The sequence below is a fragment of the Lichenostomus cassidix genome, chromosome 17, assembly GCF_008360975.1.
Source record: "Lichenostomus cassidix isolate B80296 chromosome 17, HeHo_3.0, whole genome shotgun sequence".
Taxonomy (NCBI): Eukaryota; Metazoa; Chordata; class Aves; order Passeriformes; family Meliphagidae; genus Lichenostomus; species Lichenostomus cassidix.
Window position 1 is genome coordinate 2,436,911 of NC_139497.1, and position 17,270 is coordinate 2,454,180.

The 17,270-nt window shown below is 46.3% G+C and overlaps 1 protein-coding gene across 1 annotated transcript in view; it reads right to left on the reverse strand.

The window, feature by feature from the left end:
• The window catches only part of CCDC187 (coiled-coil domain containing 187), a 32,546-nt gene extending 23,395 nt beyond the window's left edge, over positions 1-9,151 (reverse strand). Inside the window, exons 1-9 of the mRNA XM_085076820.1 lie at positions 8,958-9,151; positions 8,257-8,326; positions 7,227-7,822; positions 5,409-5,507; positions 2,864-2,992; positions 1,856-2,547; positions 1,400-1,491; positions 734-1,314; positions 198-297 (exon numbers count right to left, since the gene is read on the reverse strand). Of these exons, the coding sequence (XP_084932946.1) occupies positions 198-297; positions 734-1,314; positions 1,400-1,491; positions 1,856-2,547; positions 2,864-2,992; positions 5,409-5,507; positions 7,227-7,822; positions 8,257-8,326; positions 8,958-9,126 (2,528 nt within the window). The 5' untranslated portion in view covers positions 9,127-9,151. The remainder of the gene's footprint in view (positions 1-197; positions 298-733; positions 1,315-1,399; positions 1,492-1,855; positions 2,548-2,863; positions 2,993-5,408; positions 5,508-7,226; positions 7,823-8,256; positions 8,327-8,957) is intronic.
• Positions 9,152-17,270: the final 8,119 nt, after the last annotated feature.

The following is a 17,270-nucleotide window of genomic DNA, read 5'->3' on the forward strand; positions in this document are numbered from 1 at the left end:
GGGGAAGTGCTGTGTCCAAAATCAATGGTGAAGCCACAGATAAAATTATAAGATGTCATTTCACAGATGCAATGGGAGGAAAGTGAAGCCTAGAAGACTCACTGCTCCGAGTCTGGCTCCATGCTGAATTGGTTCTCCTTATTTTAAATACATGTGAAGTGCATTTAGCAGAGAATAAAATATCCAGCTTTGTTTACCTTCTAGCGAGGAATCTGTGAGCTGGAGAGGCTGGGCTGGCTTTTGGCTTTTCATGCAATAGACTTATGTCCACCTCAGAGTCTTTATTTACAGGGAGACCTTTTAAAAAGACAAATGAAGACATTCAATTAATATACACTTCCTAAAAATGAAATGGCACAAGCTGTGGCATCTATTTGCTGCCTACTTATGTGTGAGCACTTCACTTCCATACAGCTCTTCTTATCCACAGATTTTTAAGTACATGGGGTTAGGCTTATAATTCTTTTACTTCTGGGAAAGCCTAGGCACCAGAAGGTGAAGGGATGTTTCCAAACTCTGTGGCAAAGCCACAGATAAAATTGTGAGATGTGGTTTCACAGGTGCAAGGTGGGGGGAGGAAGGTAAAGCTTAGGAGACCCACTAGTCAGGGATTTTGCAAGACACAACACTTCCAATAAATAGCCAAGGAGAGAGGAGGTTTAACCCCTGCTTTGCAGCTTTGAAGGAGTTGGGCACCTGAGCCTCCCTGTTGTATCCTGTCAGGAGGATTTACCTTGCAATGTGTTCCTCAGGTCTCCGGCAGAGCTGAGGTGCCTCTGTCCTGCCCTAGGAGTGATCCAGGGTAATTCTTCCCTCTCAGCCTTCCCACCAAGCAAAGGCAAGGGCATTTCCTTCTGTCTGTCCAGGGCTGTTGCTCCCTCACTGCTGCCCACCTCTTGCTCATCCCTGGAAGTCTCAGGGTCTGGGGCAGAAGGAGGCTCACTGTAAAGGTCCAGAGTTGTCTCTGTGGATGTTTTGGCAGCAGAGGCTTTAACCCAGCTTGCTGCACTCAGCCTCTTGCTTGCCATGTCAATCTTTTCTGCAAGCTCCTCGGACAGACTGTGAATGGCTCTCACTCGATCCTCTTTGCTTCTGAAGGGAGAAAATCCTAAAGACGAGTCCATGGAGGAAGGTTTTGCATCTTTCTGAGGAACAGAAAAGCTCAGAGGGGGTGAATGCAGAGCTGGGGGAGAGCAGTCCCTCAAGTCTTCACATTTCAGAGGACTGAGAAACCAGCACTCAGATTCCAGTGGTGCTGGAGGACCTAACACCTCTCCTTTTTTAGGTGATTGAGCTGTTGGTAGAAGTTGATTCCTATTTAAAAAAAAACAAAAGAGAAATATGTCTGCAGTGTGAGCTGAGAAAGAGGCTTTCTAGGATGCCTTCTATGGCTGAGTACCTGCCTCTGTGATCTTTTGGCACTAGGGGACAGGATGTTTCCTCCACCCAGGCCATGAAACTCCTTCCCAGGATTCCCCCACTGGTTTGCTCCTGAAAGAGAAGAGCCCATCGGTGTAAGCACTCAACAGCTGGTGACAGAAGGGTGATATTTGGCTTTTATTCCTCATAATAATTGGCTCAGGTAACTGGAAAACTGCTCATAACACACAGCAAACCTGTTCTTTTAGCTCAGGCAGTGCAGATTTCCAGGTTTTTGGCCTGAAGTTGAGGGTTCCAGCCCAACTAATGAGCCCTGAAGTTCAAACCACAATTATAAGCTAATTGCTCTATTTTTCTAGATAGAACCATTTTCCCCTAGCACTTTAAAGCATTTGTATGAAGTATTTCATGTCCTACATGGTGCTGCACTGATCAAGATTGGAGAGGTTTCAATCTGCCACTCCTTAGGACTTACTTGCTCAGGTTCACACAGAGGATTTCCTTTGGCAGAACCCTTTTTCCCAATGGGTTTGGGTGTCTGGTCAGGACATGATTTCTTCCCAACAGCTTCTTTTTGTTTCCTGTACAGCTCTTGCAACCTCTTCTTCCTTATCTCCACAGCCTGCTCTGAAGATTTTTTCTCTTCAAGGAGTTTCTTCTTTCTTTCTGCCTGTTTTCGAGACATAAATTCCCGAACACTTTCAGGGCTGTAGGGGTGAGGTTTCTTAAGGTTTACCCTCCTCTTTGAAGGTTGATTAAGATTTTCTTTCTCAGACTCTTTCTGTCTCTGAGGAGATGCACTTTTTCCTCTGCTGCAGCTTCCTGAGGTGCTGGGCTTGGCTCCATCTTTCATTAATGAAGGTTTTATCCTTTCCCCACCAAAGGCAGAGGGAGTTACACCCCAAAGTCCAGGTGAAGGAGGATGGATCTCTTGGGATTGCTGTTTCACAGCATCTCTGGTCTGTCTGTGTCCATCCCAGGACTGGCTTTGCAAGAGAAGGTTCCTGAGTGCTTGGTTTGTATCCTCAGCTGGTGCACTGCTGCCCCTTTCAACAGCCTTACTGGGAGTAACCACAGAGCTTTGGAACCCAGGGCTCTTCCCCACAGCTTCTTTTCCCTTTTCCACTGCTAGCATTGCTCCAAGTCCTCGACTTTTTTCCAAAGGTTCTGTGGGAAGCATTTGGAAACAACAACAGGGTTACTACTTCAGAGAGTATCAATTCCTAAATCTACAGTGAGTGTCACAACCTGCTTCCCACTGCAGTTCTGAGGACTGTTTGTATGTGCCTCTTGTAAAATCTGTTTAGAGATTTTAAGAGAGAAGATAAATCTGTAGAGGTGAAATTTGAAGTTGCAGTGGCCAATTTTTATTGTAAGAACCACTAGAGAAAGGTGCTCAGAAGGGCCTGGAAAGCTTTACTTTCAACAAGGTTTAATAAACACTTTTTTTGTTTGTGTGTCAAAACCACCAGTGCAGCTGTACCAAAGGTCTTTGCTGTGCTCTGCTCTCCAGGTCTGCTCCTCAAATGTGGAAATGGAGGGGGTGGACCCAGCAGCCTTCTAGCCAACTTCTGACCTTCTCTCCACACAGAAACACCAGGTAGATTCACTCCTGAAACAGAGGGATTGTATTTAATTATTGAACCCTCACATGTTCTTTGAAAGAATATTGTAACTCTCTTATTCAACTCTACTTAATGGTCATTTCCAGGAATCCCACTCAAGGTGTGGGGACATCTAAAAATTCTCAGTCAGAGCAGGTTTAAAATAAAAATTTGGTGCTACTTTGATAACAAACAGTCCTTAAAGCACTCAAACTTTGGAGGCTGCCAGGTAATGAATCAGATGAGTTCCTGAGTGTTACATGTGAAGGTTCAGTGGTTTCCTATGGCTTTACCATCAGCATTTATATCATTTAACATTTGTAATATATTCACAAAATTCTCAAAATTTTACTCAGAAGTCACTGACTCCCAGAGGCCTCAAGAACACTGAGAGAAGCTCAGGACTTCCTGAGTACATTTGAGAACTGAAGGGAAGGGGATAACAAAATTACTCTTTCCCTTGTGATTACTTCAAACTCACCAGAGTAAACGAATGCATTTTTAAACTGGTGAGAATCAGCAGGATGTGGTGTGGAAGAATCAATGGAGGATACAGGACGAGGGACAATGTATAATGCAGAAATAAACAGTGCAGAATGCAGCACACACAAATTACTCTTGCTTAATAGGTGGTGTCACATAATAGACAACATTCATCACTGTTTTACTTCATAATTTCAGATTACATTCACAGCATGCCAATACTAGCACAATTATGTATTTATTGCAAACACTTCTGCAGCACGAGGTGGCTAAACAGGTACTTAGTTGCGTTTTGCATGGAAATTCCACCCCCTCCCCCCCAAATTCTCCCCCAATTAAAATATTCAGGATTTTTTTTAATAGGAAAGATTTTACTCTGAAATCAGCATCAGCCTCAGCTTTCCAAAGGCTGCTCAGTGGGATTGCCCTGAGGTTCCCCTCTGCTTTAGGAATAGTCTAAGGCAACATCTTCTCCTCTGTACCACAGTGGAGATGGAGTCACAGCCACTTATTTTTATTTTTTCTTTTGCAGCAGCAGTGAATCATGGGTTTAGGTCATGTCACAAGGCAAATGATGTTTTTCAGACAAGGAAGAGCAATACTCCCTGTGGGACTGAAGTCACTTCCTATAATTCCATGGACTTCCTCTGGAAGCCTTCAGAGGAATTATCCTCAGATCCATGCATGGTGTTCACAGCAGGAGCACAGAGGGAATTGGCAGAATCTGTTGGGCTCAGGAGGGATCCATCCATGTTTAGGAAACACCTTGCTGTATCACTTTGTGTTCAGCAGCACTAGAAATGCAGGGTGCATTTATTTTGTAGCCTGTCTTAGTTTCTCTGAAAGCATCAGACAAGTTAATATGTGGATCTAACAATCTTTACCTCACTGTGTTGTTTGATTTCAATTAATTGTTTTTTTTTTTATCTGCATTGTGTTCCTTAACTACAGAAACTATGATGCTAAAGTTCAAGAGCAGCCTGCATTCCTGATGAGAACAGTTGATAGAAGCAAATCTTTTGATTTAAATATTCTCCTGGGTTTTTTTCCTCCCTACGAACGGATGAATATTTTATAGCCGCGGTGACTTAATTTTTTGTTAACTACAGCAAATTTATAATTCATCAAATTCCTGAGTACTCTGGCTCTGACCCCTGCCCCTCATTCATCTCCTCGTAGCCCTGCCTTGGCTCTTTCAGTGACAGAAACTAATAGCCAATAAAGAGACCATGACACTGGCAGTTACAATGATGAATGCCTCACGTGGCATGGTCTTATTATGACCCACTCTCAGAGGAAGAGCAAGCCATTTTTCAAACAATCCATTAAAACAAAAAATAAATAAATAAATAAATAAATAAAAGGAGAAGGAAATTATTACATATTTCATGTATTTTAAATCATACTTAGGTAGCTGAGCACAGGATGCCACTATGCTCATAATTCCATCTGCACGGGATTAGAGAGCTTGGATTTTTTTTTTTTTCTTTCTGTTTCACACAAGTTACTTGGTGACTTGGCTGGTGTAAAGTACAACCCAACAGCACTTCCACCTGTTCCCCACAACATCTGAATGCAACCACTTCTGTGCAAAGAAATAGCACTCAATGGGTAAAATTACGCCAGGAATTCAAACCTGCCCTTGGAAATACCTATCAAATAAAAATGAGAATGAGCAATTGAGATTTAGATAATTAATCTGAATTTTCACTCCCTTTATTTGGTCCCTGCTTGGCAGGCCAGGAAATCCCTGCCTGTGGTGCCACCCTTAATTCATTAGGGAACACAGACCTGAATAGGTGACAGACAGCTCTTCCCACTGAGGATGCATGACTTATTTTTCATTTCTGATGATTTTTAATCCTGGCAGGTCTGGAATTCAGCTGCTGCAGGCAGGTCTGTCCATCAGTCCTTGGAATTTCTCATGGTTTTCAGCCTTACCTTTCCCTGCCACTGCTTTCTCCAGATCAGAAGACTTGGGTGAAGGCTGCCTCTGGTGCTCTGTTTGAATTCTCCATGCTGAGCTTCTCTGTCTTTGGTCTTTGATCAGGAGTGCAAAATGAAACACAGGAAAGAATTAGTGTGCAGCTAAAATCACACTTCAGTCATGACTGCTGGACCAAACCAACCCCAGTCCCATTCCCTTGGAATGCAAAAGCAGGAGTCTTTTCATGGAAACTGATCACCAAACAAGCAGGACTCCTTCTCTTTTTTGTTTTTGTGGTACAAACGTTCCAGCAAAGGAGGCATTGGCCTGGATCCATCCCTGGGGCTCTGTCCATGACCCTGTTTATCCACACAACACTTCACTGGGCAAACAGCTCTGCCCTAGCTGGTGGATCCAGTGGGATATTTTCCCCCTGGTGTCTCTGGAGATCCACACCAACCTTTCCACGCAGGGCAAACACTGAATACTTGGGGAAGTTTTCTGCCTGGTATTCTGTGCTCTTCATGGGGCAAGGAGAGGGCAGAACATTGGGTTCAGAGCACTAAACCCCAGAGAAACAGAGGTTTGGGAGCCATTAGGACACAAGGAGCTGTGCAGATTCTGGTATTCAGCAGCACTGAGCTCCTGCATGTGTGGAAAGCAGCACTGAGCTCCCAAGGCTGGACTGCAGGTGTCTGACAGAGGGAATATCTGGCAAAGCAGCTGTGACACACTTTTTGCAGTGGGAGACAGACAAAGTGAAGGAGATGCAGCTGAACTGAGTGTCTGGAGCTGTTAATCCCCAGCCTCAGAGTCTGCCTGTCCTGCAAGTCAAACAGTTTGTCTGGCAGTTCTGTCACTGTGTTTTGTAAAATGGTCTGGGTTGAAAACAAACCAAACAAGCCTTCCCTTGGGAATGTCCCAGAGAGGCTCAGCCCGGATTGTGGCTTTGGCTTCTGGCTTTGGGAGGGCTAACATCAGGCTCTGGTGACAGGACAGGGGACATGGGACATGAGGGCAGCACCACAGCCTCCCTGTTAAAGGTGACAGGGAGCTAATCCAAGGGAAACACCCCTGGAAGCTGGCAGTGTGTGACAGGGATCCCAGAGCCCAGTGAATTAACACTAATGCTATTACAGCAATGAGATTTATTATGTGCAGCTTTTCAGCTCGGCTCCTCCAGTCTGTATTCCCTCAGTAATCCCCCTTGGCTGAGGCTGCAGCCCCAGGCAGGCTCTGCTCCCAGCTCCACGCCTTGCTCCCAGCAATCCCAGATCTTAAACCACTCTAAACTAAAGTGACAGCTGTAGATGGATGCTCCTTCAGCCCCAAATTTAGCAGCAAAGCAGGATAAGGACGTCTAATAATATTTGCTTTCAGATCCACACCAGTTCCACTGAATGAACTGTTAAATCCCCTGTAATGCCTCTGAACGACACAATTCCTGCTTTAAATACCTGTGGTGCCTTTCCTCATTACTGGTTCCTATTCCATGTTTTATATGCAGCACAAGGAAGGATGTGGGCGGAAAGGGGAGAAAGGAGTAGATTTGAAGCAAATTCTTTACTATTTTGCGGAAAGAAATGGATGAATTTGTATATCCTGGGGAGTAAATCCGGTGGGGAAGTGAACTGAGTGAGCAACGTGGGATACACAGCACAGGGAGGTTTGCAGCTGCAGGAAGAAATGATTTTATCACAGGAACATGGGTGATGCCCCACAGACACCACAGGGAGGGGTGGAATCTGTGGTGAGTTATTCAGCTGTGCCAAAGCAGTGCTGGGGAATACCCATTTCCAGCCTTTCTCCATAGATTCCAGACCACCACTGACCTCTGCAAGCTGGAGCAGGAGGAGCAGAGGTCACTCTGCACACCTTTCTTTTCAGGGCTCTCTTTGGCAGGGGCTCTTTAGCAGCAATCAGGCACTCCTGCTCCTGAGGTGCTGCTTGCTGCTTTCTCTTCTGCTCCTGGATCCTCTTCTTGAGCTGCTCTAACTTATTTTGGGGTGATTTTCTCCACAGCTCTTCTTGCTTCTGACCTCTGGCCTTGCTGGCTGCAGAAAGGTGGGATGTGGGAAGCAGGAGAGCCATGGGAATGTTGCTGCCCCACGGGACAGGGAATGAGCTGCTCCCTGAATGATAGTGAGGTGGGTGATGCAGGAAGCAGGGAGATTTTTCCTTCTGTGCTGTGTGACCTCTTGGATCTCCCTGCTCCCTGAAATTGTCCCTTCCTGGTCTGTCCAGGCTCTTTGCAGGGAACCCAGCTGAGCCTTTGTCATCCACAGCCAAATTCCTGGCAGGGCTGCAAGGTGCTGAGGCTGTCCTGGGGGGCAGAGGGGTCATTCTGGATGGGCCAGAGGTCACAGCAGGGCTCTCAGGCAAACAGGGCTGTGGGCAAGCAGGGAAGAGAAGAGCACAGCTTCCCTTCCTGAAGGAAAAGAGAAATAAGGCTCAGTATGTAGGAGGAATTGTTAAATCGGTCAATACACTGACATGAGTGACTGGTGAGTTTGTACAAGTTCTGGACATGATGGTGACCTCAGTGTCTCCACAGAATCAGCATTTTGCCAGTCACCAGCAGTCTGGCAAACGAAGATAATATTAGGAAAGTACAGTGCAAGTTGTGGTGTGATAAGAGTAATTATGAGCATGGGCAGAGAGCTGATATCAGGCACTGCCTTCCTCCACGGCCTTGTTTGTCACAACTGAGGCTGAAATTGTTTGGTGACTCCTTTGTTCCTTTCTTTCCTAACAAACAATAAGGTTCTAAACTTTTCCTGAAGTCCTGCATTCCAGAATTTTAAATGCCTTTCTGTGTGCTTTTACCAACTCAACCCCAAGTCCACTCAGGTTATTATTTACCTGTGGGCTGCAGGAATCTCATTGCTCTTTTTCTCACTCAAAGCTGTTTCATCTTTGTTCCTCTCACCATCTACAGCACATTAAAACTATGTCAATGTCAAAATGTTAAAAATACTCCTTAACCATTAAATCCAAACAGCAGCTTTTACTGGGAACTATCCCCCAAACAAACCTGGCCCATAAATAATTAATAAATATTAAAGGCTGGCAGTTGAAACTGTTCTCAGCCAATAAACCACCTCAAAAACAAATACCCAACATTTGCAAAAATAGTAAGTGAAGTCTGTTCTTGTCATTAGTTTTCAAGGATGTTCTGGAACTGGGTTAAGTTTCCTGCTTTCTTCTTCTCCCACTTTATCTTTTAGAAAGGATTTTAAACACATGTATTTCCTGCCAAAGTCAGCAAACAAAATGCTGTATTTGCATCACTTCAGTTATCTCTAGGGAAGAAAGCCTCAGAGGAGAAGCTTTTCCTGTGCTCTAGCTGGTGGGTGTTAATGCTGCAGCTTTTGCTTGAGCTCTCCCCAGCAAGGTGTGACTTCCTGTGCATTGTGATATTTTGCTGGGAACACTACAGCAAGCTGATAAAAATGTACACTTGCCTCAATAAAGAGAGGTTTTGACTATCTCCTGTCACCTTCCCTTCCCTCCAACACCAAAGCAGTCCCGTCTCAGCGGTTTCCCAGGAACTCAGAACTCACCAAAGCTCTTTCCGTGCCAAAGCTTTCTTCTGGCTGCCTCTGATTTGGCACAACTCCACGTTTGATGATAAAATTTGTTTTCAATCCTTTGTAGCTGTGAAAAGGCAGATTTTTCTTTTGAAGGGAGACATATGTTTTGGTTTATTCTGGGGTAGCTTTTTGCTGGCATCCACTGCTTCTCTGATTAATTTTGCAGCTCCTAGTTACTGTGTAAATACTGGCCTGCCTGAGCATGTTCCATGTGGTATTTCCTACAGTTGGAAAGAATGCAACTGACTGGGCAGATAAGAGGTGAAATCACCTCTCTCCTTTATTTGCACTTTGCATGTATGTGTGCCTCAGGTTTTTACTGATGTTTTTAGAAACAGCTGAAGCTGGAAGTGACCCCAGCCAAGAGCAACTCCAGCAGGGGGATATTGCTGTCAGGCCTTTGCTGTGCAAGCAGCACCCCGTGGATTTGGATGATATTATGCATTTATCCAAGGAATGTCAGTTATGATGGCAGCTGCTGTGCCTGATATCAACACCATCCTGTTCCCCTACAAAGAGGATAAGAAGGGACAATCCAGAGGATGTCCCAGCTCAGTGAGTGTCTGCTGTTGTTCTGCTTGGAGCTTCAAACACAAGCAAGGCAAAGCTTAGTCTGTTCTTGTCAATAATTTTGTGAGTGTTGTGGAATTGGGTAAAATTCCTTGCTTTTCCCCTTCTACTCACTTCGTTATTTGCAGAGCTGCCTGAGAGCTCAGGAATGGTTAGAGAGTCGGGAAAATCAGCTCTGTTCATCCATCCATCCATCCATCCATCCATCCATCCATCCATCCATCCATCCCCCTGCTCCTGCCAGTTCAACACTTACCTTTTGAAGCCTCAGCCAGGCGTGGAACAAAATCCCCACTCAGGAGCTGTGCAAAAGCCCTTTGGGGATGATCTGCAGCCTTTCGAGAGTGGCTAATCCCAAAAGCACTTCCGAAGGGAGGTGTCAGCAGGATCCCAGCACTGAACATCCCATGTGCTGCTCCTTCCCTGGAGAGACCCAAGAGACACATCCCAGGTCAGTCCCTGCCCTGCCCACGAGTCCTGGGAGGAGCAGCAGGACCAGAGGAGTCCCAACATCCCCTCCAGGGCTCAGCCATCGCCACACCTTTGTTTGTGTCCCTCTGTGCAGGGCAACAGCAGGCACAGCACGGGGAGAGGCTGTTTGGAGCAGAGGAGAAAACAAACAGCAACAAGAGGAGCCCAAATGCTGATCTCAGCTTGCAAACACGTGGCGAGGTGCCAGCAGATTTCGTGACAAGCCCTTGTGTCCTTTCCAGCCCCTTTGGCATGCTGGCAATGCCCACTGGCAGGGCTGGGTGGCTGCAGAGGACAGGGCAGGGTGACCAGCCTGGAGCCCAGGTGAGAACAGCTCGGCACTCCTGGGATGCCAGGGCACGGACAGAAACCAAATCTCCCCGAGTCCTCATCGCAGGGCATCCCTCATTGCAGAGCAGCTTTTCCCATTCCAGGGCATCCCTTCTCTCACCTTCCCCTGTGAGCTCACCCAACTTTTGATCCTCTATGTCACACCTGAATCGCTGCTGAAGAGAGCAGAGGGCTTGATTTTTGGTTTCTACCAGCAAAAGCTTGAAGATATAAATTAAATATATACTTAAGTCTCCGGTGAGGCTTTTTCCCCTTTGTGGGTGTCACTTATTTAAAGTTTCACAATCTTTTAAGCATTTCAGATCTGTGTGTAACCACGCAGGTTCTGCAGGTCCTGCGGCTCCTACCCTCCGGTTTTGGGTTACCCGGAGGGAACAGTCTGGTGAGCCAACAGCAGAGGGCAAACGCAGCCTGCAGACTGGAGCTGCAGAACTCAGTGCTGGGAGGCTCTCAGCCCCAGTTTCTGCCGGGATAACCCAGGAGAACTGCAGGTGTCACCTTGGACAAGACAGCCCGAGCTGGGAAGCAGCAGCAAAACTCTCGTTATAGCAGTGATTAATGTTGTTTTCGTTTTCATGCTTTTCATGGAGCACCTGATGGACTTCAGTGGGCTGTGATGTCCCAGATTTAGGTCTGGCAGTTCATTTCTTACAACCTCCCAAAATTATGGCTGCAAATAGGTATAAAACCCATTTCTTCTTGCCCCACTTGCTGCTGTTGTGGGTTGAATTTCAGTGAGCACCCCAAGAAAAGGCTCTGTATTCCCTTCTGCCACCTCACTGCAGAGCAGAGAGAACTGTGTGCTGTTCCATCAGCATTTTGGTTTATATTGAATCTGACTCCTTTTCCTAGTTTATATCTTCAACTATTTGTTCATTCTTCATAATTCTAGAGATTTTCTTTCAGCAGCAATTTCAGGATTGTAAGTGTTGGTTATTACTGGAAAGCACTCAGAGGCTGAGGGGAGACACTGGCACCACATCCTTTCATACCCACAGATCTCTGAGAAGTCCTCTTGAAGAAGCAGACTAATCTAATCAATGTCCCTGCTCAGTGCCCAGATATCCCCAGCATTTCAGCTTCTCAAGTCTAACCAAACAAGGAATTCCTGAGCTGCAGACTGCAGTCGCAAAATTCCCGTTTCAAGCTGTTCCAAGCCAACGTTCTGGCCTGATTAGAGGTTTCAGTGCTGGGAATGCAGAGCCTGTCCAAGAGGAGAGCCACAGCTATTCCTGGTGCGGAGTGATAAGAGCCCTAATTGCAGTCTCGGGGCTCAGGGGCAGCCAAGGGAACCTCAGAGAGGGGAGAGAATACAATGTGCAACCTCAGCAAAGGAGATTTGGGAGGATGGGAAGCTGTGACAGCGAGCAGGAAAGCCCAGGGCTGGTCCCAGCCTGCTGGGATGGTGGAAGAGCCAAGTGGAGCAGGAATGTCTGTGCTGTGACAGGCAGAGCTCTCAGCAGGCAGTGCTTCTCCAGTCCCTCAGGTCGGACTGGTGCCTATTTTGGCTCCGTGTTTTCTCAGCAAGCTGTTGGAGCTGACAAGAGCCAGGAGAGTGACAGATTGCCACTGTGTTATGCTGCACATCTTGGAGTGTTAGACCACAAATCTGCTGAGAGATGAAGTGAAACCCATCACTGGGCCAAATCCCACTTCTGAAACTCCCGAGTCGGGGAGCCAAGTGTGAGCTGAGGCAAAGAGGAGCAAATCCATTGGGATTTGTGTTTCAGATCTGTGTGAGCTAAACGAGCCAGGCACAGACAGTTCTGTCCTGCTGACTCCACAGCTCCTCTCACACAGAACTAAGGCAGGATCAAACCCTGTGTTTTCACTCCTATGGTATTTATGAAGCATCAGCCCCCAAATACTGAATTTCCCCTACAGAGATACTCCAGCTACCACCTACTCATTTTAGCAAATCAGAAAACAGGCTATGGCATATTCAGAGGAGGTTTTACAAAAGCCATTTTAGGCTTTTTCTGGGAAGGATATTGCAGAGTTTCTCATCTAAGGACCTGCCAAGGGAGGTGCAGCTGCCTCCCCACATGGGGTTATCCCATGAGGAGCACATTGTCCAAGTCTGAGTCTTCCTTTTCCCAACCAGCACTTTCCACTTGCACACACGATGGTGAATGGGGCAAGAACTGCCAGCTCTGCCCCACTGTGGCTCTCAGAGCTCCAGTGTGGATTTCTGGTGTTTTTGCAAGGCAAAGGCAAATGGGTTTGGTATTTACTCAACCCTGTATGAGGCTGTTTGGAGTCTGGATTTTGTTTGACACAGACTCACCTCCCAGAGGCTTCAGTTTCTGCTGCTGTGCACTGTCACTGTTTAGCAAATACTTCACCCAGTAACCCACAAGGTCTAGCAAAATTCAGAAAGTGCAGATGTATGTGAACCAAAACCAGAAATTCCTCCTAAGTCTCGGTGTTTTGAAATTTTTGCACCCTCCAGACACCCTCAGAAAATCTTAAAAACAGCCCACAGCTCTGGCAGACTCAGTCCTTTATTCCCTCACTGGTTTGCTCCCTGTGCCTGGCTTTGTGGGAGTGCTGTGTGTTCCCTCACTTCTGGGAAACATGTCCAGCTAAAAGGAAAGAAAGTGGTATTTCTTTGTTAATTTTTTTTTGCAGTGCAATTTTGACTAAGCAATTTTCATTGTAAACCATCTTCACAGCAATTCTCAGTTAGCAAACAATCGAAGCCCAAATCTAGGCTTCGATTACAAGCTGGATGTGACATGAATTTTGTAGTGAGCATATGGAAGGAAGAGGCAGCTGATAAAAAAAAACCCAAGTGCACTGCTCTGAAGTCTGACAGCCAAGGCCCCAATCCTGCACCCACTGGAATCTCTGGCAAAACTCCACCTGAAGTTAAAAGGGACAAAGATAAAGACACTTAATAAATTGGGATGTGATTTGAACATGCATAGAGCTAAGGGGACCACTATGCTTTGAAGTCATTCTTAGCATTACTTATCATCTTTCAAATCAGCAGCATAATAAGACTGAGACAAATGGGCTGCCCCATTCATAGTGCCATGCCACAGTTCCTGAGATAAAACACATTTCTTCCTGCCCAGGTAATGCTGTGAGATATCAGTGTTCATGTAAAAACACCCAGAGACAGGGGAGGAGTCTGACCCTGGCTGCAGGATTTTTGCTGCCACCACTGATAACCTTTCCTCTTTTTGTTTTCAGTCCTAGCAGATGCAATTCCCAATTCCTTGTCACGCTGTTGGGGAACAGCAGATCCTTTTCCCACGGGCTGTGCCTTCCCCTCAGTTGCTGAGTTGCACTGAGTGAGTGAGAACAGCTCTGATGCAGGTGGGAGACCTGCCAAGAGGCTGCCCAAGCTCAGGGAAGGATTTGCTGCACCAGAGATGCTTCCTTTGCTTGGCTGACAGCCAGAAACACAAGGGAATATCAAGCTTGCGTTTTCCTACTGATGTCCTAAAATAACAGGAGTAATGTGTGTCAGTACAGAACTAGACCTTCAGAATATCTGGATGTGATGCTGCCTGCCAAGTGATGTCTGGCAAAGGGCAAGTGTTCTCTTGATGTGCTAAAATACAGATCCATCAGCCAGTTATTGGGGGAAAGTGTGTTAAGATAGCAAATAGCTATCCATGGCCCATTTGGGATTTTTTTCCTATCAATAGGAGACTATGTGAATGGAATCTGAAGGGGAAAGGGGGGGCTGCCTGCACTGTGCAGTGGAATGTGGGAGAGCACAGGATTGCCATGGAAACCTTCTGTAGTAAACGGGGCTCTCCAGCTGCAGGAGAGGATTTATAGTGCCAGGCCGGGAGTGGGCAATTTAAATCACCAATCTACAGGTAAAATGGCACATTTTCTTCCACCTTGTCTCCCTGCACTGCAAAGTGAAAAAGGAAGGGTATGTGGGTGGTGAGAATCACAGCACAGAGAGATGAGGTGTCTAAAAACCTGACCTAAAATCCTCAGGAGCTGAGGCAAAGATTCTTTTGGTGGGGGCAGGAGCAGCCCTGTGCTCCCTGTGTCCCAAACCAGAGCAGCAGGCACAAAACCTGTGCCCAGCAACCTCAGAGGGATGAGAACAGTCCATTCCCTCCTTGCACAAGCCACAGATTGGAGACCCCACAGCTCAAGGGTGCTCCCAGTTTGTTCTTTTGCTTTGGAGCTGGGGAAGAATCCATCTGGTAAAAGCCCCCAGACCAGCCTATTACACCTAAAAATGGCACATAATGTGCTGTGAGCCCTGCTCTGGAAAAGGGATCAGATAAGTGGGGAATGATTTACTGTGTTCAGATGCCCCCATTTATTGACACTCAAGCCCAGTGATCTATGGAGTGCTGTGAGACAGCAGCAACATCATTTTTGCAGTGCTGCCTTCATCACCATTTATTACCAGGTCCTGAGTGCCTGAATCCATAATTTCCTGGATCAGACACCACACATCTGTGTGATCCCATTCCCAGCTAAGAACAGTGGTTAAATCTGACTTATATGGAACCACCATGGGGCCAGAGTCAGCTTTAGCTCCGCTAAGTTTAATTAATTTGCCTTGTTGTCATATCTTGTAAGCCTCAAAATCTCCTTACCATGGCTTAGTGTGACTGGATTGAAACATGCAGATTGCCACACACCTGGGTATATTTGTGTCATTAAATATGAGAAGGAAAATTCCTTTTGAGCTGGAGAATGCAGAGTCCTTGGTGGCAAAGTCTCAGAGCTCTGTACACTCTGTAAGGGTGTTTTATTGCGCTCCACAGCTTTTTCTTCATGTTAATTTGTTCTGCTTCAACCTTTCAACAAGGCATCAAACAGTTACTAAGAGTGGCAGGATTTAGCCTCTTCCTTCAACAAGAATTTTATGTTCAAAATCCAAACAGTCCAGTCAAAATCTGGGAATTGGGTCCTCCTGTCTACCTCTGTTTCCAGTCCTGCCTACACAGCAGATGCTGCCAGTCAGAGTTCCACTCCCCTGCTGCATTTATTGTTCTCCTTGAGCCTTCAGCCTTTGAAATCCCTCCTTCCACCTTTCAGCTCTTTATATCTACTCAGTAATTTGGTTATTAATCTCAGCCCTGGCATCAGAGCTGCTCTGCCCAGTCCCAGCTGGGACACCAGCAATTCTACAAGAGGTTATGAGAGCAGAAGAGCTTTATAAATCCCACTTGCTAAGAACACCCTCTGGGGTCATTGACCCTTTGCTCCTAAATTCACCTGATTCCCCTTGATTATATTTGTTTCACCACTGAATGCCAATCCAAGGCAGTGTCAGTGGAGAAGCAGCAGGCTGAGCCAACACAACAGCCCATCTCCTGCCTTGTCACACTCCATCAAGTCAGGTTGCCCTCAGATTTGCTGGAGTTTCATTCCTGCTCTCCCCTGGGATGCCAGGCAGCACAGTCACTTAACCCACAATCATTTAGGACTGACTGGAATTTGTTTGTCTGGCCTCTTTTTTTCTTTTTTTCCCCTCTGCCTCTTCAGATAATAACATAAACCAACAAAAATATTGCCTTATTATTGACAAAATGAATCCATATGGAGCTAAGTGCAAAGGAAAATAGATACCAGAGCATGCCCATCTCCATCTCCAATGGAAAATAAACCCAGCATGTGCTGAAGGTTTGATTCCTTGCTGATGTAAAGTGCTGCAGCTCTGTGCCAGCAGCCAGAGCTCTCCCAGTTTATGTAAGCAGGGAAGCTGACCCTGAGGAGCTTCTGTTTGCTGGCAGAATAGGAGAGAAAAACAGGAGATCCTGGACACCTGGAAATGATGGTTATTTAGGGGTTGAGCCACTGGGAGCAAGGAGTGCCAGCACTGTGCAAGAATTCCGTAGGAAAATGTGGACTCGGTTGATTTTTATGGTAGAAAGGTGTTGGGTTTGTAGAGACCAAGATCCAGGAGAGGGAAATGTGCTGTCCTGGCACAGCCCAGACTGGAAGGGTTCCCTCATACCCCTTTTGGTTTCTATGACAACATCATTTAGCTCTGGAGGGAAAGTGAAAAGCAGCAGGCAGGAAGGCAGGACACTGCTCCGAGCAGCACTGCTTCTGCTTTTCCAAGGAAAAGAGAGGATGGAGATCATAGAGGTAGCCTAACCCTGCTTTGCCAGTCCCAGACCTCTCCCTCAGAACCAGAACTGCTTTTTTCCAAGCGTCCATCACAGCCTGGGGGCTGCAAACAGCAAAGGACACAAATGTTTGATCCCAGTGGCCACTTGGAGCAAACGTTCCCATTCATGTTTCCCCCCAGGCTGTTAATCCCCGTGGGATCGATACACCCCAACCACGGCTGTGTGCCAAACCCAGCCAGGGACAATAGCAACTATCGGCAGATCACCCTGATCAATGGGTAACACGAGAAGAGTGTTTTCACAGCTAACGGGGCAGATTGTCTAATTAAAGATCTGGCATAACGCAAATGCTGGGGAAATGCTGCACCAGCCCCAGAAATTGTGTTGAACTGCCGCATTTTTAACCTCTCTTCTTCCAGACATCACCTCATGCAGGGTGCACTCTGCTCCTAAAAAGTTATTTGTTCCTTCATTTAATTACCTGCATTTAATCACCTCTTATTTCCAGACTGAATTGGCCTTGCTGCAAGTTCTGGATGTGCCACTTTCTGCTAGGCTAAATTCCCAGAAAATTTCTTTTCTATAAAGTTAACTCTCGCCTAAGATTAAGTCAGACTTTAAAATTCACTTAAGTAAATGGAATCAATTCACCTGCCAGTTTTGCATCCCTGCTGTAGGTGGTGTTTACAGTCTTGGCTGCAGTGCTGCTTTGGGCTCTTACACTTGGTTTGGCAGCTCTCAATACCCCCATGGCCTCTCACAGCCCAATCCCACCTCTCCCATTGACTGTTACTGTCCTAAATTCCCTTTTTTAACACAAACTTTA